Source organism: Tiliqua scincoides, chromosome 3 (genome assembly GCF_035046505.1).
Source record: "Tiliqua scincoides isolate rTilSci1 chromosome 3, rTilSci1.hap2, whole genome shotgun sequence".
Classification (NCBI taxonomy): domain Eukaryota; kingdom Metazoa; phylum Chordata; class Lepidosauria; order Squamata; family Scincidae; genus Tiliqua; species Tiliqua scincoides.
The window spans coordinates 152,207,088-152,222,926 of NC_089823.1; the positions used below are offsets into that span (position 1 = coordinate 152,207,088).

Sequence of the window (15,839 nt, forward strand, 5' to 3'; positions counted from 1 at the left end):
AGAGGAAAATGAAAAGTGGGGAGGGAGCGTGAAGTGTTTCAAAAAGAAATTGTGGCTTCCTTATGTTTCTGCAACACCTGCAAAATATTTCTCTGAAAATATGACTGTGGTGTGTAGTAATTATGTTGATGGAAAAACTAGAACTCACCTAGCACTCTACAATTCCAAGAAAAGCCTGCTGATAATGGCCATGATCCAGCCAGAACTAAATATTTTTATGTCACATTATTCCCAGTAGGTTAGACATATGCATAAGACTCGTCCTGTCGGGGTGCCGTCCTCCCTGCCAGACCCAGACTTACCTTGCGAGGGGGCCAAGGAGACACAAAGGGAAGGCAACTTGGCCAGGCAAAAGAGAGGGCAGCCCAGGGCAGGCAAGTCTGGCCAACAACCTCCCACATCCCCAGCTCCTGGGGAGAGACCTACTGACAGGGCACTTCTCCCTGACTGGAGCACCTGGTGTCAGGGAGAAGGTGGGAGGCCAGAAAAACCTGACCCAGTAAGAGGTCAGGAAGGAGGGAGAGACAAGGGAGGTAACACCAGGAAGAGAGGCCCTGAGCAGGGTCCCTTTTATGCCTACCCCAGTAAGGAAGGGGTGGGGCTGGAGGAGGAAGCAGCCTATATGACTGACAGGAGGCCCATGATGCGGGCAGAAAGCCAGGACAGGAGAGGTAGAAGGCTGTGTCTCCAAGAGTGCCTGCCTTGGACTCAGTCTAAAGCAGGGGTGTCCAAAGTTTTTGTCAGGAGGGCCACATCATCTCTCTGACACTGTGTCGGGCCGGGGGGAAAAAAGAATTACTTTACATTTAAAATTTGAATAAATTTACTTAAGTTTACATAAATAAATATATTAAAGATGAACTTACATGAATGAATGAAGGTCTTGCAATAGCTCAAGGCCTATAAAAAGCCTTGCACAAAGCAAGGCTGGCCTTTCCTTTCACAGATGTGAAACAGCAAGCAGTGTAGGAAGCCCTCATCCCACAGCTCACGCAAGAGTTCGAACAGTCACCCTCACGCTGAGAGCAGTTGCGTTGGGCCAGTGCGGGCTCCAAGAAATCTCCAGAGGGCCAGAGGCTCATTGGAGACTGGGGGCTCCCTGAGGGCCGCATTGAGAGACCTCGAGGGCCGCATGTGGCCCCAGGGCCGGGGTTTGGGCACCCCTGGTCTAAAGGGCTATGCCAGGGAAGAGAACCAGGGTGACTTAACCTCCTCCCCCTGAGGCCTCCTGAAGGACCCCAAACAGGGACCATCCCCAAGCAGAAGCTGCCTTTTTCACCCATCTTGCCAGACACCCCTATACTTCCCATTGAAATAGATGGAACATAAAGTGCTTAGCTTTGGCTGGATTGTGGCTATATACCTTACTTCTCTTCTGTGTACCTTGGAGCAGATTCACAAAACAATCTGCCTTCACTGCACTTCCTTCAAAACCGAAAAACCCTTTACTAAAGTTTGATGTGTGATACTAACTTCATGCTATATTTTTCTTTTGCAGTGAATATTCTAACCAAGGACTGACCTGTGTGTATGTTTGTTTGTACAAAGAATATTTATTTTTCTACAGTGTTCTTTTTTTGGAAGTGCCAAAAGATAAGCATTTTGCAAATGATAAAAAGCTGCATATTGTTGTACAGAAAATTCTGAAATTTTCCTTTTTACCTGATTTGTCAAGTCATACAATTATATGTATATTGATATTGTGCTTCTTGCATTGTGGAATACAGCTGCAATATTTGCATGATATTTGTGCACTCATAGTAAGTGTTAACAGCTTCATAAGTTATTGCATTAAGGTACCTTAAAGAACCACCCTATGTAGATATGAAGCTCAAAGTATTTAACAAGGAATACAAGAATATTTTAAAATACTATGGGTTTTCATTATTAAAGTAAAATGAAATTGCAAAATTTAACTTTAGTAAATAAATCATAGAATGCTATTTAATGGGAAGTCTTGACACAAATGAAACCTTTTTTTCTAAGATAAATAGCACACTGGGAAGAACATGATCTGGACTTTGATGGGCATTGTGTGTTAAAGCCCTCCTACACTCACACCCCAGTTCTGATCACTTTGACTCATCCCCACATCTGCCACTTACTAAAAGTAAAGGAAAACAGCAGATACATCCATTAAAAGTTATGTGTGTTTTGATCATCTACAAAAGATACAATGGGGGTTAACTATGTTCAGCCTAACTACCAGCAGAGGGCACTACTAGTAAAAAAAATTTGGAAGAATTTGTGGGTAATTAAACATGAACGCGTATGAGATGCCTGTCTTCTAGACTTGGTTAAAACAAAGTCTAACTTTTTCCATAAGGCAGTCAATAAGGGGAGCAGGCATCTGGTGCATACCTGTAACTAAAATTATGATTCTGCTCAAATAGCAGAAATTTCTAACACTCACAAAAGCCCTTTTCAGACATTTAGAAACTACATACAATGAACATTTGGAAGGAAAAGCTGGGTCACAGTGGCTTTCCCTATCCCTGACCTCTGTGTATTTATTGCTCCTCTGTACACATAGCCTATGTGCATAAAAGTTGTACATGCATATGGACTGTTCACAATTGAGGTTAGCTCAGGGGCAGCAGGTGCAATGCTGCTCTCCCTTCCACATGCTCATTGTAGACAGTTCCTGAACACTTGAAAGGGGCTGTTTGCTTTTTCATCTCTCATGTATCTCTCATGTAAATTTCATTCCAAGTGGGATTAAGTGGTTTTGCAAAAGAAAAATTGTTCAGCATTTCCTTTTTAGAGCCCTTCAAAGATCTCACAACCCGAACAGCTACTGTTAAGCTGCTTTTATATTTAGAACATTTTAACTAATACTTAATCTAAATATACTTTTCTTTAGCTATAACACATAGTGCTTTTTGACCCAATTGTAGAGTAAACCTAAAAGTAACATGGGAGATCCATAATTAGGATCACCTACTGTTTTTTGTTTTTTTTAAATTCACAACAGATAAGGGGAGAGGCAGGCATCAGTTTGGGATTGTGATGCTGAAGGAACAGATTTTGACTGATGTTTTCTCAATGACAGTTGCCATCACCACCCCTTAGCTTTTTCCCCTACAGAAGAAAACTTACAGTGCTGTATGGATATTTGTACGTTTCCCCCGTAGAACAGATAAAATCATCACTTCCTGAAGCTAATTGGGAAACTGGGGGAAAGGCCTGACATATAGCACACATCCCACTGCAGCCCAATCTGTTTCAGGAAATGGGGGTGGCAGTCACTGTGTATTTTTTTAAGATATAGAAGATCCTGATCACAGACCTCCCAAATCCCATGTAATCGCAATCTCAGTTAACTGAATTCAAAATTAGTTTCCTTCTCTTACTCTTGATATGGTGAGCATATCATTGGTTTAAACAGATGAATGAAATTACTAGCATATACCAACCACTATTTACTCTATCCACTCAAATTAGGACCTACATGGCAGGTGGTTGTTTTGGCTTGGTGGTTGGGTTATAAATTGTACAAGCTTGGATTCAACATGTCCAGTCATTTCTACTGTCGTATCATTTATAATCTATTCAACTCATATTCCAGTGAATGCCTTCTCATTTCTCAGCAGACTTCTTGAAGTGTGATAAGTAGTACTCCAAGTGACATTTTAGCAGTGCTACATTTCTCTAATCTTGGAAGCAATGCTAGAGTTACATGCAGATGTACTATTAGCACACTTACCTATGTTGAAAAGATGTCATTTGGGTCATGCAACATGAAATTCCTCCCAAACCCATACTCATCCCCCAAACCCACAGTACCTCTGTAGCTCACAGCTTCCAGACATCAACGTGTGCATTATAGCTGATTTAGTTCCTGGTTGCACAAACTGCACAATTATACTTCTGTGATGCTGTCTTTCTGTTTGGAGCAAAGGTTTTTAGAATATAGTAACTACACTCCAGCAACATTAAAATGAATGGGTGTTTGACTACTGACTTCAGTGGGACGTGACTTAGAGCCCAATCCTATCCTTCCCCCCTCCCCACAGTAGTGCAACCATGCCAAAAACATGCATTCTGTATGGGGGGGCGGGGGAAGAGACTGGAAAGCTTCAGAGGCGAAAGGGGATTAAACCTCCCACTCTGCAATGGGTCTTCTTGGACCTGTGCTACCAAATTTGTTAGCACATGTCTGAGGAGAGAAAGGGGGCTGGGAAGCTGCAGAAAATGGAGATAGGATCCAGCACATATCGTCACTACCAGATTCACCCCGTCCTGCAGTCACCCTGCCTCCCGCTGTGCCCCCTGCCCAGTTATGCTCCCTTCCCATCCCCATTTCACCCTCCCCACCCCTCCTGCCTCTTCTGCTGATTTACCTGCTGGCAAGGTCCCATTATTTTCAGGGTGCTCATACAAAACCAAAAATAGCTAAGTCAGGAGTCCTTTAATGAAAAAGTGAAGAAGTGACTGGAGTGATGTGGAGACTGGCTGCTGCTGTAAACCAGGGATTATAGGTACACCTTGAAAATGTTTGTTTACCACTGAAAGGACATTTCTATATGAAATCATTTATCTGTCACTTAAAGGGTCAAACTCCTTGGCTGATAGCCAAATAATGAAACCAGTAAGAGAGTGGAGACACTTGCGGAAGGCCTACAGTGATGACAGAGGAACATCCTACCTGAAGGTTTGCTCAAGTTATTGAATGAGTTACCTCCAAGGAGCACAGAAGTATTCCTGAGCCATGCACACCAGAGTTTTGTTCCTGAATAGTGGGCCTGGTGGGGTTACAGGCGATGAACACACCAGTGGCTTTTGCTCTTTTTCCAGAGGTCAGCACCAGTGCTAACAGTGAAAGGAAGTGGCCTTTGCTTCATTCTTTTCCTTTTCATTCATTCTGATGAAATGATGAAGACTTCAAGTAAAGATCTGGGCATGTTGGCCAGCAGCTGGCATGAAGAGCATTAAGACATAGACATCAGTTACCTGATTATTTTTAATTTTTCAAAACAGAAGTCATTTTCTCATATGTCTAAATAAACTTGAATAAAAGCAGCTCAATGAAGAAATAGCAAAGCTTTTACCATCTTTCCTTGTTACCAGGTGATGAACATTTATTCATTCACATTTGATGATTCCATACTTAACCTTTTTATAGCTTCTCTGAAGCTATTGTTTATTTTCTGCAAGAAAGACAGAAAGACATGTTTTTGATGGTAATAGAAAAATAATTTTAAGTTTGATAAATGTTTGGTTTTATAAGACAGGCTCTTTGGAATAATTTTAGTCCTATGCAGTTTGAAACTTTGATTTTGCATACTAAAAACAGTTGTGCTACACGTTTGTCCAAAATCATTTTACTGTTTTGATAAACCTCTTCATTAAACAAGTTTTTTCCGAGGATACTTTGCAATGAAACTGTCCCCAGTACTACAAAGCATACAAATAGGGTGCTGCTTTTAACAGACTGATGATCTGCTTTTAACAGACTGATCTATTGACAATCATTTTGATTTTCATTTGCAGTTCTGCAGTATTACCTGAATTCTTTAAAAAAATCTCAGGTGAATGCAACATAGTCCTGGTAGCATACCATTCATCAACTGGTTCTAAAACATTTTCTACTGATGCCTGTATTTCCTGTAGTTCTTATGTGTTATGTTTAAAAATGCATATCTTTGCAATACATTTGCTACGAAGACAGATGCCAAGAACTCATCCTCTACAATTTCACTATTCATTGGACCCAGGGCTTCTGTAAGAGAATTAAACTCCAATCCAGCAGCTCCTTCCATAGAAGGGTGTTCAAATGAAGACATAGTGCACTTCCATACACAAGAGCTTCCCCATTTCTTTCAACAGAGCAGTCAACTTTGCACATACATTGCACATGCTGAGGTGCCTTGTAGGAAAAATGACTCATGCAGGAACTTCACGTGCCCATCAGAACACCCGAAAGGTCTGGATTGGAGTAGTTGGGTAAAAGTAAATCCCATTGACAGCAGTGCAACTTATTTCCATGTAATGTGTTCATGGTTAGAGAATCTGGTAATACTGTATTTTATAAATGTTCCACATTTTTCAGTCAGTGAAAATTATGAAATGTTGTTGTTGGCAACCTTCAGTCTCGAAAGACTATGGTATCGCGCTCTGAATGGTGGTTCTGGCACAGCATCTAGTGTGGCTGCAGAGGCCAATTTGGGAGTGACAATCCCTTCCACACTTATTTCTATGTAATGTGTTCATGGTTAGAGAATCTGGTAATACTGTATTTTATAAATGTTCCACATTTTTCAGTCAGTGAAAATTATGAAATGACTTTGAACAATTTAAAAGAAATTTAAGAAAGCAAAAATGCTTAACTGATCCTTTCTACTATTATTTGTTTTGTTGACTTTTAAATCAAATTTCATCTCTGAATGCAGGGCCTAAATTATCTAGTGTGACTATAACACTTTCAAGGATTTTACAACACAGAGATCAAAGAGTATAGGCGGGTTATTGTAAGTGTTAATTACTAGTGGGGTACCATCTCATCATAGAATGATTTCTGTGAAGCTTGACTTGCAGAAAAACAGCTGTTTACGAGACCTACCTACACCCATAGTGCTATAAGAAATTTCTGAACACATGGATCACAATCTAGTGCACAATTATGTATAGTTAAATGCTTTTAAAATCAGTGGGACAAGAATGAATGATTGTGCTGGATTGTGACTATGGTCCTGATGGTTTTAAGGGTTTTTCACATACAGAACCAAAACTCCACCAGTATTCCCAAATACACATTGAGCTCCCATATGCACAGGAGGTAATTGTAAAGTTGGAGGTAATTCCACAAGAATACTGAAAATGCTCCTAACAATAACTACACCTGACACTGCAAGGAAGGTGAATATTGTTGCATTTGAGTGCTCCATGTGCACTTCTGATCTTCCATGAGTGCAAAATATTGAACTGCAACATGTTGAACTGTGTGAATTTCCTTTTTTTTTAAGGATCAGAGAGGCTATGAAGGAAAAACAAAAAAGATATTGGCATATCTCAATAGATGATTCACATTTTAGATTATTCACTTATCAAAAGGGAGTGACATTTTCCCAGACCCGGTTTGTTAAAAAAGTTCTGTTCTTTGCTTGTTAGTTGAAATAAGAATGTGACCAGAGCTGCAGGGCGGTGTGCCTTTTTGTCATAAAAACTATGTATATTTGTTCAGTGATATTAATTTAGCTACAATTTGTTCAATCATTCATATGTTAGTAGAACATTTCTTTTTAACTTGTATTACATTTTCTCTACTTATATTTTAATGTGGTGTTTGGAAAGCAAGAAAATTATATTCCTAATCTATTTGTTCCTGTGTACAGTATATTGTTTCTTGCCTGCCAAATACAATGTGTAACTGGTGCTTTTTTGCTAATGGACTGATGTTCAGCTCACACATGTTCTTTTTTCCACAGACTACCCTGGGGACCAAGTAACCATGGCCTCCCTAAATACAGGGACCCCAATTAAGTTCTGCTCATATATAGTTATATGTGACCAGTAGCATCAGAATGTGAATGTGGACACCCATAAGCATGCACATTGAAAATAATGGGCAGCCCAAACCTATTCTGCACTGCTTGTGCAGTGGGCCTGCATAGCCCATGCCATCTCCAGTGCTGAATTTCAGCAGGCTGGAAGTCTCCTTGGGATAAGGGAACATTTGTAGGGCTTCAGGCCCAGGAGGGAGAAAAGAATTCAGAGGAGGCCTCCTCTGCCTTTCCCACCCCTCTCCGGGCCCCAAACCTTCTCCTCCTCCATCCTAAAACACCCCCCTCCCCACCTCCGTTCCACCCTCCCCCCACCCCTGTACTGTATAGGGCAGCCCTTACCTGCTCCAGCGCCCATAGGTTCAGATTTAGAACCAGTGGGACAGAGGAGCCCTTCCCACCAGTGCTGTTTACTCGCACTGTGCCACAAATGAGCTTTATGGCACATTTGCAACACCTAATGCTGGCAAGCAATTGAATTGGGCTGGCAGTGAGGACAGACCACATACACTGTATGTGTACCTAAACATGATTGTCATCTAACCACCCTGCATTAATTTCAACTGATACACATCCAAATGTGCATACCCATCAGTATTCTGGTGCTATTAGTCATGCATAATTATGCATGTCTAGAACTAGATCAGGTCATCAAAACGGTCTCTCTAAACCACAGTAGCAATTTACAAAAATAAAAATGTTTTAGGGACCAGGAAGGGAGTATAATGGTCTCCTAAAAGAAAGGTGGTCTCTCTAAAAGAAAGTTGGCCAGAACACTTATGTTAGCTATCTTTAGAGCAGGGGTGCCCAAACCCTGGCCCTGGGGCCACATATGGCCCTCAAGGCCTCTCAGTGTGGCCCTCAGGGAGCCCCCAGTTTCCAATGAGCCTCTGGCCCTCCAGAGATTTGTTGGATCCCGCACTGGCCTGACGCAACTGCTCTCAGCATAAGGACAACTGTTTGACCTCTTGTTTGAGCTGTGGGATGAGGGCTTCCTCTACTGCTTGCTGTTTCATGTCTGTGATGCAGTAGCGGCAGCAAAGGAAAGGCCAGCCTTGCTTTGTGCAAGGCCTTTTATAGGCCTTGAGCTATTGCAAGACCTTCATTCATTCATATAAATTCACCTTTAATATATTTATTTATGTAAACTTATGTAAATGTATTCAAATTTTAAATGTAAATTAATTCCTTTTTTCCCCCCCGGCCCCCGACGCAGTGTCAGAGAGATGATGTGGCCCTCCTGCCAAAAACTTTGGACACCCCTGCTTTAGAGAAATGACTGTCCAATGCATGTTGAAACCTTTGGTGGTGGTTGGAATGAAACAGACTTTCCCTACTGACACATTTTTTCCCTTGAACCATCAAAACATTTTATGGTGTAACCTTGACAATATAAATTGTCCTGTGTAACCCCTCTTTGTTCAGAAACATTGAACTTTTACAGATGCTGAGGGAGAAACTAGAAAAACTTAATACCCCACTTAAGAATTTTCAAGTCATATTTGGCTGACCACTGTAGAAAAAAGAATGTTGGGCTAGATGGCCCTTGATATGATTCCCAAGACCATTCTTATGTACTAATGGAGCCACTAACAGGTTAAATTCATAATAAGCTCTTGAAGTCCATTTTTTCTAAAAACACTTACATTTCTTCAAAGTCTCTGGGGCATTTTGGTTGCTTCCATATTTTAGTTTCCAGTGTCAAAAATCCAGATACTGTAATAAAGTTTACTTTCATAAATCATGACTTTGAATGGGATTAGGAGTTATTGCTTTTAACATGCCTTAACCAGGGATTTGTTGTTGCTGTTATTTTTCACTATATTAGAGATTTTATAGTTTGTAATGGAGAAAATGAGAGACTAATGGTAAAGCTGTATCTTAAGAATCTTTTGCATTTTTTTGTTTGTTTTTAACCATTAATTCAGTGTCCCTAGCATAAAGGATGCTGGGGAGTATGGAATTCCATTTAGAGATAATTCCATTATTTTTTTCCAGCAACGCACCTCAACAACTTGCTTCAGCATATCTATCCATTTAGAGCAGGGGTGCTCAATAGGTGGATCGCGATCTACCGGTAGATTGCGAGGCAAAATGAGTAGATCGCGGAGTGCCGACCCCCCCCCTTCAGGTGCCTCTGGGAGGAAACGCCGGGAGTAAGGCCCATTGTACTCAATGGGGCTTACTCCCAGGTAAGTGTGGCTAGGATTGCAGCCTCACAGCCTTATCCTAGGCATGTCTACTCAGGAGTAAGTCCTGTTATACTCAGTGGGGCTCAAGGTACACCAACATACATTGTACACATAAATGATATATGTTATGATGGTGCGAACATTGTAAAAAAAACTCTGGTAGATCTCCGGGCCTTGCTGGGTTTCAAAGTAGCTCTCGAGCCAAAAAAGTGTGAGCACCCCTGATTTAGAGGAACAGGGTCAATTCTCTGTAGCAGAATTCATGGAAGTAAGCTACACATCTTTTTTCATGTAATAAACATTCTCATAAACATATATAACCACCTAGACTGTAACTATTGGATAACTCTAAAAGGGCAAGTACGTGTTCCAGTCTCCATTCAACATTTATTTCCAAATCATAAACTTATGAGTACCACACCAAACTGCAAAAAACAGAGTTCTATACAAGGGTGCACTTCTCCATATAGAAAGCATCTTTCACACTGTTATCTTAGGCTGCAATCCTTTACCCCCTGCTAACTGGTTAAGAGGCACTTTTTCAAGTGGGTGCTCCTCTTTTATTTAGCAGGGAGAGAGTAATTGGCCCACCTCACCCCCAGCAGTGTCTTTTCTAGTGGCTGTCTGCTGGTGTTGCATCTTTTTAGATTGTGAGCCCTTTTGGGACAGGGAGCCATTAGATTTATGATTTTCTCTGTAAACCGCTTTGTGAACTTTTTGTTGAAAAGCGGTATATAAATACTGTTGTTGTTGTTGTTTACACATTTTCCTGGGAGTAAGCATCACTGAGCACAGTGGAACATACTTCTGAGTAGACATGCATAGGCTTGTGCTGTTACACTTTGCACTACTGTATTACACAACAAAAGTGAAACTACATCAAAAAATACTCTTCTACTTACAGCTGCCTTGAGTGCTCCTTTCTAGAGTGGAAAGCCAGGATATAAATTCTACTAATAAATAAATAATAAGTAAGTTGTTTCTGCACAAAAATTGTGAAGCACTAGCAGTTATTCTGCTTCCCCTCATGGTTCTTTAGATCCAACTCCATGATTTATAAGAAGAGATTTATTTCAAAAGATTCAGTATGTGAAGAATAGCACTTAGAGCCCAATTCTATGGGTTCAAGTGTCGGTGCTACAAATGTACTGCTGGCACTGGGTGTCGCAAACGTGCTGGAAAGCACGTTTGCGGCACCCATTGGCACTGGCCCTCAATGGTAAGTAGAACCTCTGGGGAGCAGAGCGTCTTTTCGGGGGGGGGGATGTTCCAGGCTAGGGGGAGGACAGAGGGAGGAGGCTGGATCCTATGCTCCTTGTCGGACTAGAAAGCCTGACATGGGGTTTCTCAAGTCTGTGCCCACACAATAGCTGGCGCAGATTCAAGCACCCCATTGTGGGGGCCGGGGCTTTACTTGGGGTAAGGGGACGAAAAGTCTGAGGAGGCCTCCAGCAGCCTTCCTGGCCCCACTGGATGCAGTGGTAGCCATTTCAGTGCTGCTGTACCCGGCGTTGGCGGGGAGGATAGGATTAGGCTGCCTGAGTGATTTCTATGGGTACATACTCATAAAACACTTTTGTCACACAGAGTCATTCATGTATCCTACTCACTCCTGAACTGTGCTTCACTGGAATTAAGTAAAGGAAGATAACCAATTCTAATCAAAAAATAGTCCAGGAGTCATGAATGCAAAATACTAATTTAGAGTTGACCCTACATGAATCATTCCAAAGTCCTGATAAGCTAGATCACTGCACAAATTCTATGAACTTCCATAAGTGATAGCTTGATATGTTAGAATCTAGATAGAAACATGTCTCTTAATGTCCTTTTTAATGGTATCCTACCTCACAGTAATCAACAGGAGGTTTGCATTGACTTCAGAGGTTAAGTATTTCATTTTAAATACCTATAATTTCAGCCCAAACAATCATTTTTCTATTTTTTCGGTTGCAAATCCTTTGAAATATTATTTCATTTTTTGGGGAAAAACACACTATTAAACATTAGTTATGGAATCAATTTGTGCAAGAGAATAACGTACAGAAGCAATTTGTTGTGTTGCTGATTCTGTTGACTTTTACAAAAGAGTTTGCTTTTTTAGTATTAGTTTATCTGGTGGTATTTGATGTATAAATCTTTAAATACTACAGGTACTTTATCATAAGCATTTATGACTGAGTGTTGCTGGGGCATTGCTTTGATATTCTCTCATGTATACAACAACTGATGAGGGACTTAAATCTATGTATTTTACTTATGTTAAGCTAAAGGTTTCCAGTTTGTTATATGATTTCTTGATATGCTAATATAAATGCTTTAGGATAACTTAATAAGCTTTTTGAGAAAGCGGTTGCAACTATTTTGCTCAGAGCAGATAGTTAGAATTATTTATCAATTTGATTTAAATTCCTCACCTGAACATTTACTGCTAACCTATTATTGTTATTGTTATTGGTTTTTCTGGTTCTTTAGACAATCCAGTGTATTATAAGATACAAAACCAGCCAATTATATATCATTTTGACCTCAGTCATTCTGACTGTACAGTTTTAATAGTACTGTATATAAGTATGAAATGCCATTTTAAAAGATTGCGTAAAAAATTAATCTCATACTTCAATACAAATACAATTTTTTTTTACTTTTAAAAGTAAGTTTTAAATCCTGACATTAAATCCAGTTTTAATCCTGACATCCCCCCCCCCCCAGTTATTTCTTGAAACATCAAGCAGGCATCTCTTCATTATGCTATAGCAATATGTAGAGAGGAAATTATGCTGAGCTCTAAGACAGGAGTGGAAAGCATTGTTCAATTTTTATAAAGAAATATACTAATTTAAAGGATAAGAATTGTTTTCCTAGACAAAGTAGGTGATGACAATATTGGGAATATATGGTCAAATCTATTAGATGTTGACTACCTATCTATTCTATATCACATGAACTATGGGGCAACAAAATGGCTCCATTCCAAGAAATTACAATTGTTCTCTTTATTATTTGTTTTGAGATTTTAATTTGTACTATACTATATGCATTTCTGTACTATTTGTGTTTGTAGTATAGGATGTAAATATTTTCCTTTTTTAAATGGTGTTTACTTTTTATTATTTTCTCTGCCATTTGTATAGGGCAGCTGATTTAAAAATAAAGTGTGGATTCTCTTCCAAAATCTGTTTCTGTTTCTAAAGATTATTTTTTAATATTTAATGAGATTTTCACCATCTGTACTTCTCACCGATTAGCCCAATCCTATCCTTTTCCCTACCATAGCATGCAGCCACACCAAGCGGCTGGTGGGGAAGGGAGGCATATCAGGAGGTTTTGAAGGGAAAAGAGAAAATATTTTCCTCTTGGTAAGCCTCCCAATCATCAATGGGTCTCCTCGGACTTGTACCAGCTCTTTAGCTGGTGCATGTCTGTGAAGAAAAGGGGAACATGTTGGCTTCTATCAGAGGGGACAGCATCCAGCAGGCCTCTCATGTTGGCTACCACCCCTTCCTGCCTCTGACATGCTTCCCATCCTCCCCCCATCCCATTTCACCCTCCCTGCTGACACATCTTTATCAGCAGGCGTTCCTTCCCTACCCTACCATATTGCGCAAAGCCACTCCTGTCTCTCTGGCAGTGGTACCAAAAACTCACAGCTCCGCATGTTTCTGGACTATTGTTTATGACAGGGGTGTCAAACATAAGGCCTGGGGGTTGGATGTGACTCCTGGAAGCTCTTTATTCAGCCCTTGAGTTCTCCCAGGACCACCATCAGCTGTTCTCAACTGCTGGGCTGAGATGCCACTGCTGAAAGGGCAGCCCACATGATAATTAGAGTCTCCCATATCTTGAAAACATGATCAAGATATGTGTGTTTTCTCTTCTGTCATTTACAGCTGAGTTCCCAAGTGAGAAAAAAGTGCTTCTGGTCATGATCCACTTAATGACATCACTTCTTGCTTAATGACATCATTTACGACCCTGAGCAGACATCATGAATGCCATCTGGCCTGCTGTATGAAATGAGTTTGACATACCTCGTTTATGATGGCCATAAAGTGTCCACCACTGCAATAGCAGAGCCCAACAGGACAAGGCTGTAATGCTGTCAAAGGCATGAATTCTACACATGCAATTCCATTAAAGTTGCAATCAGCAATTCATGCTTTGAAGAGCTTGCTGAAAACAGATTTACTCAGACATCTCAACTAGCACTTCCAGTATCAGGAACGACCCCTAGCATGAGGGGAATGCTCCTTCCATTAGTTCTCCTTATGACAGGATAACTAGTCTACCCAATATCTGCTAGTAACAGAAACGTAATCTCTGCTTTTTGTCAACCACTTCTAATAACATTGTGACTTATCACTCATCTTCACTTATGAATGAATTCCTAAATCTCTCAAAATCCACCAATAATTTCTTCAGAGATATTTTAAACATAATTTCCAATATTACTGTATGGTCTGAGTTCCTATATAATTTCCAGGTTTGTAATTAGCAAGTAAGATAAAGATTTGCTTATGTACTCCTCCAGACAACAAATTGGAAATTAAAGCAGTCACCTTAATTTGTCGCATGCAAACAATAAACACTTTGTAGACTCATATTATGTTGATTTTGAAAGACAATGGTTTGTAATCAGGTTCCATGCAACCACACTTTGCCATGGTCTTTCTATTCAACATTCAACTGGGGAGCGATGCGTTCAGACAGGAATTCAAGGATAGCTTCACTCATCACTTACTAGATCTACATCTGATGAATGTTTGTCTGCTGCATCTCTGCAAGGCACTGTTTTCACCCAAATGCCACCCACTACAATAATAAATGTCCAGACGGAGGACCAGAAATGTCTAGTTACTCCTTCCCCTCCATTTAGAGATATCTTGCAAGAGATTTCTTGACCCTCAACCAGGTGGAAAGAGCATTTCCCAATGCTTCCTTGCTTCATGCTGTTTTACTGCATACTGAATATTATCCTGGCAACACCCGTGCACACTGCATGTCTTGAGTGCAAGTAGAATGCCCAATCCCTCCAATCATTTGAGCACCATCCCCCTAGTTTAAACTGTGTCATTTGAAGAGAACTCCAAAGTTGAGAACCATACTGGATGGTGTGAAAGTCAGATGGGTTGTGTATTTGCACAGAGGAACATGCAAAGTTTACAGGTAAACAACCTGCCCTCCTTCACAGCCTCTCTGAAGTTGCACATAGGGGAGATGAGTTAACTCTCCCTTAGCTGAATACAAGTATGCCTTTCTCCTGCTTGTGGGTTACTGAGGCAGCTGGTGAGACACTATGAAAAATCAGATGCTGGGCGATAGGTCTTTGGCCTGAGCCAGAAAGGCTTTTTCTTGTATTTATATAAAATTCACAAAGATGTTTTCCAGCCAGATGCTTTTGTTCTAACATTATTTTGTTCCTGTTATGCATTTAGTATTGCTGCCTTCCAAATGTTTATAAGGAATTGTTGTAACTGTTGATCAATGCAAACAAAAACAAATGACAGTGTATTGGAAGTGTTGTGGAACAAAGTAAGACTTGTTTTCATGTAAATGTGCTTTGGAACAAGCAGAATGTTTTTCAAAGTCACATACTGTGCCTTGGCCCTTTCTTTTATTTACACAAGAAACTCATCTTAAAGAAAATTTGAACTGTTTCATGTGTTACACTGCGTTTCTCAAACTGTAGGTTGGGACCAATTTCAGGTGGGTCCCCACTCATTTCAATATTTTATTTTTATTAGACTTGATGGTACCATGGTATGTGATTGCATTTGGGGAAATGTTACAGATCTTTACGTTGAACAGGCTACTATGTATATGTTTTTAACAGTGATAGTAAATGGGACTTACTCCTGGGTAAGTGGGTGAAGGATTGCAGCCAGGGATTGTTAAAAATGTTCCTGCTTGATGTCACTTCCGGTCATGACATCACTTCCAGTGGGTCCTGACAGATTCTCATTCTAAAAAGTGGGTCCCAGTACTAAAAGTTTGAGAACCACATTATGTATATTACATTATGTATATTACTACTGAATACTGACAACTATCCATTAAGGGGCAATAAGCTGCCTTGAGAGCCCTTAAGTTGACTGGAAAGGCAGGGTATAAATAATAAATAAATAAATAATAAGTTTACTTTGGA

General features: G+C 40.4%; 1 protein-coding gene across 1 annotated transcript in view; it reads left to right on the top strand.

Moving 5' to 3' along the window:
* The window catches only part of COL13A1 (collagen type XIII alpha 1 chain), a 132,526-nt gene extending 130,681 nt beyond the window's left edge, over positions 1-1,845 (top strand). Inside the window, exon 39 of the mRNA XM_066621401.1 lies at positions 1,499-1,845. Coding sequence (XP_066477498.1) covers positions 1,499-1,501 — 3 coding nt within the window. The 3' untranslated portion in view covers positions 1,502-1,845. The remainder of the gene's footprint in view (positions 1-1,498) is intronic.
* Positions 1,846-15,839: the final 13,994 nt, after the last annotated feature.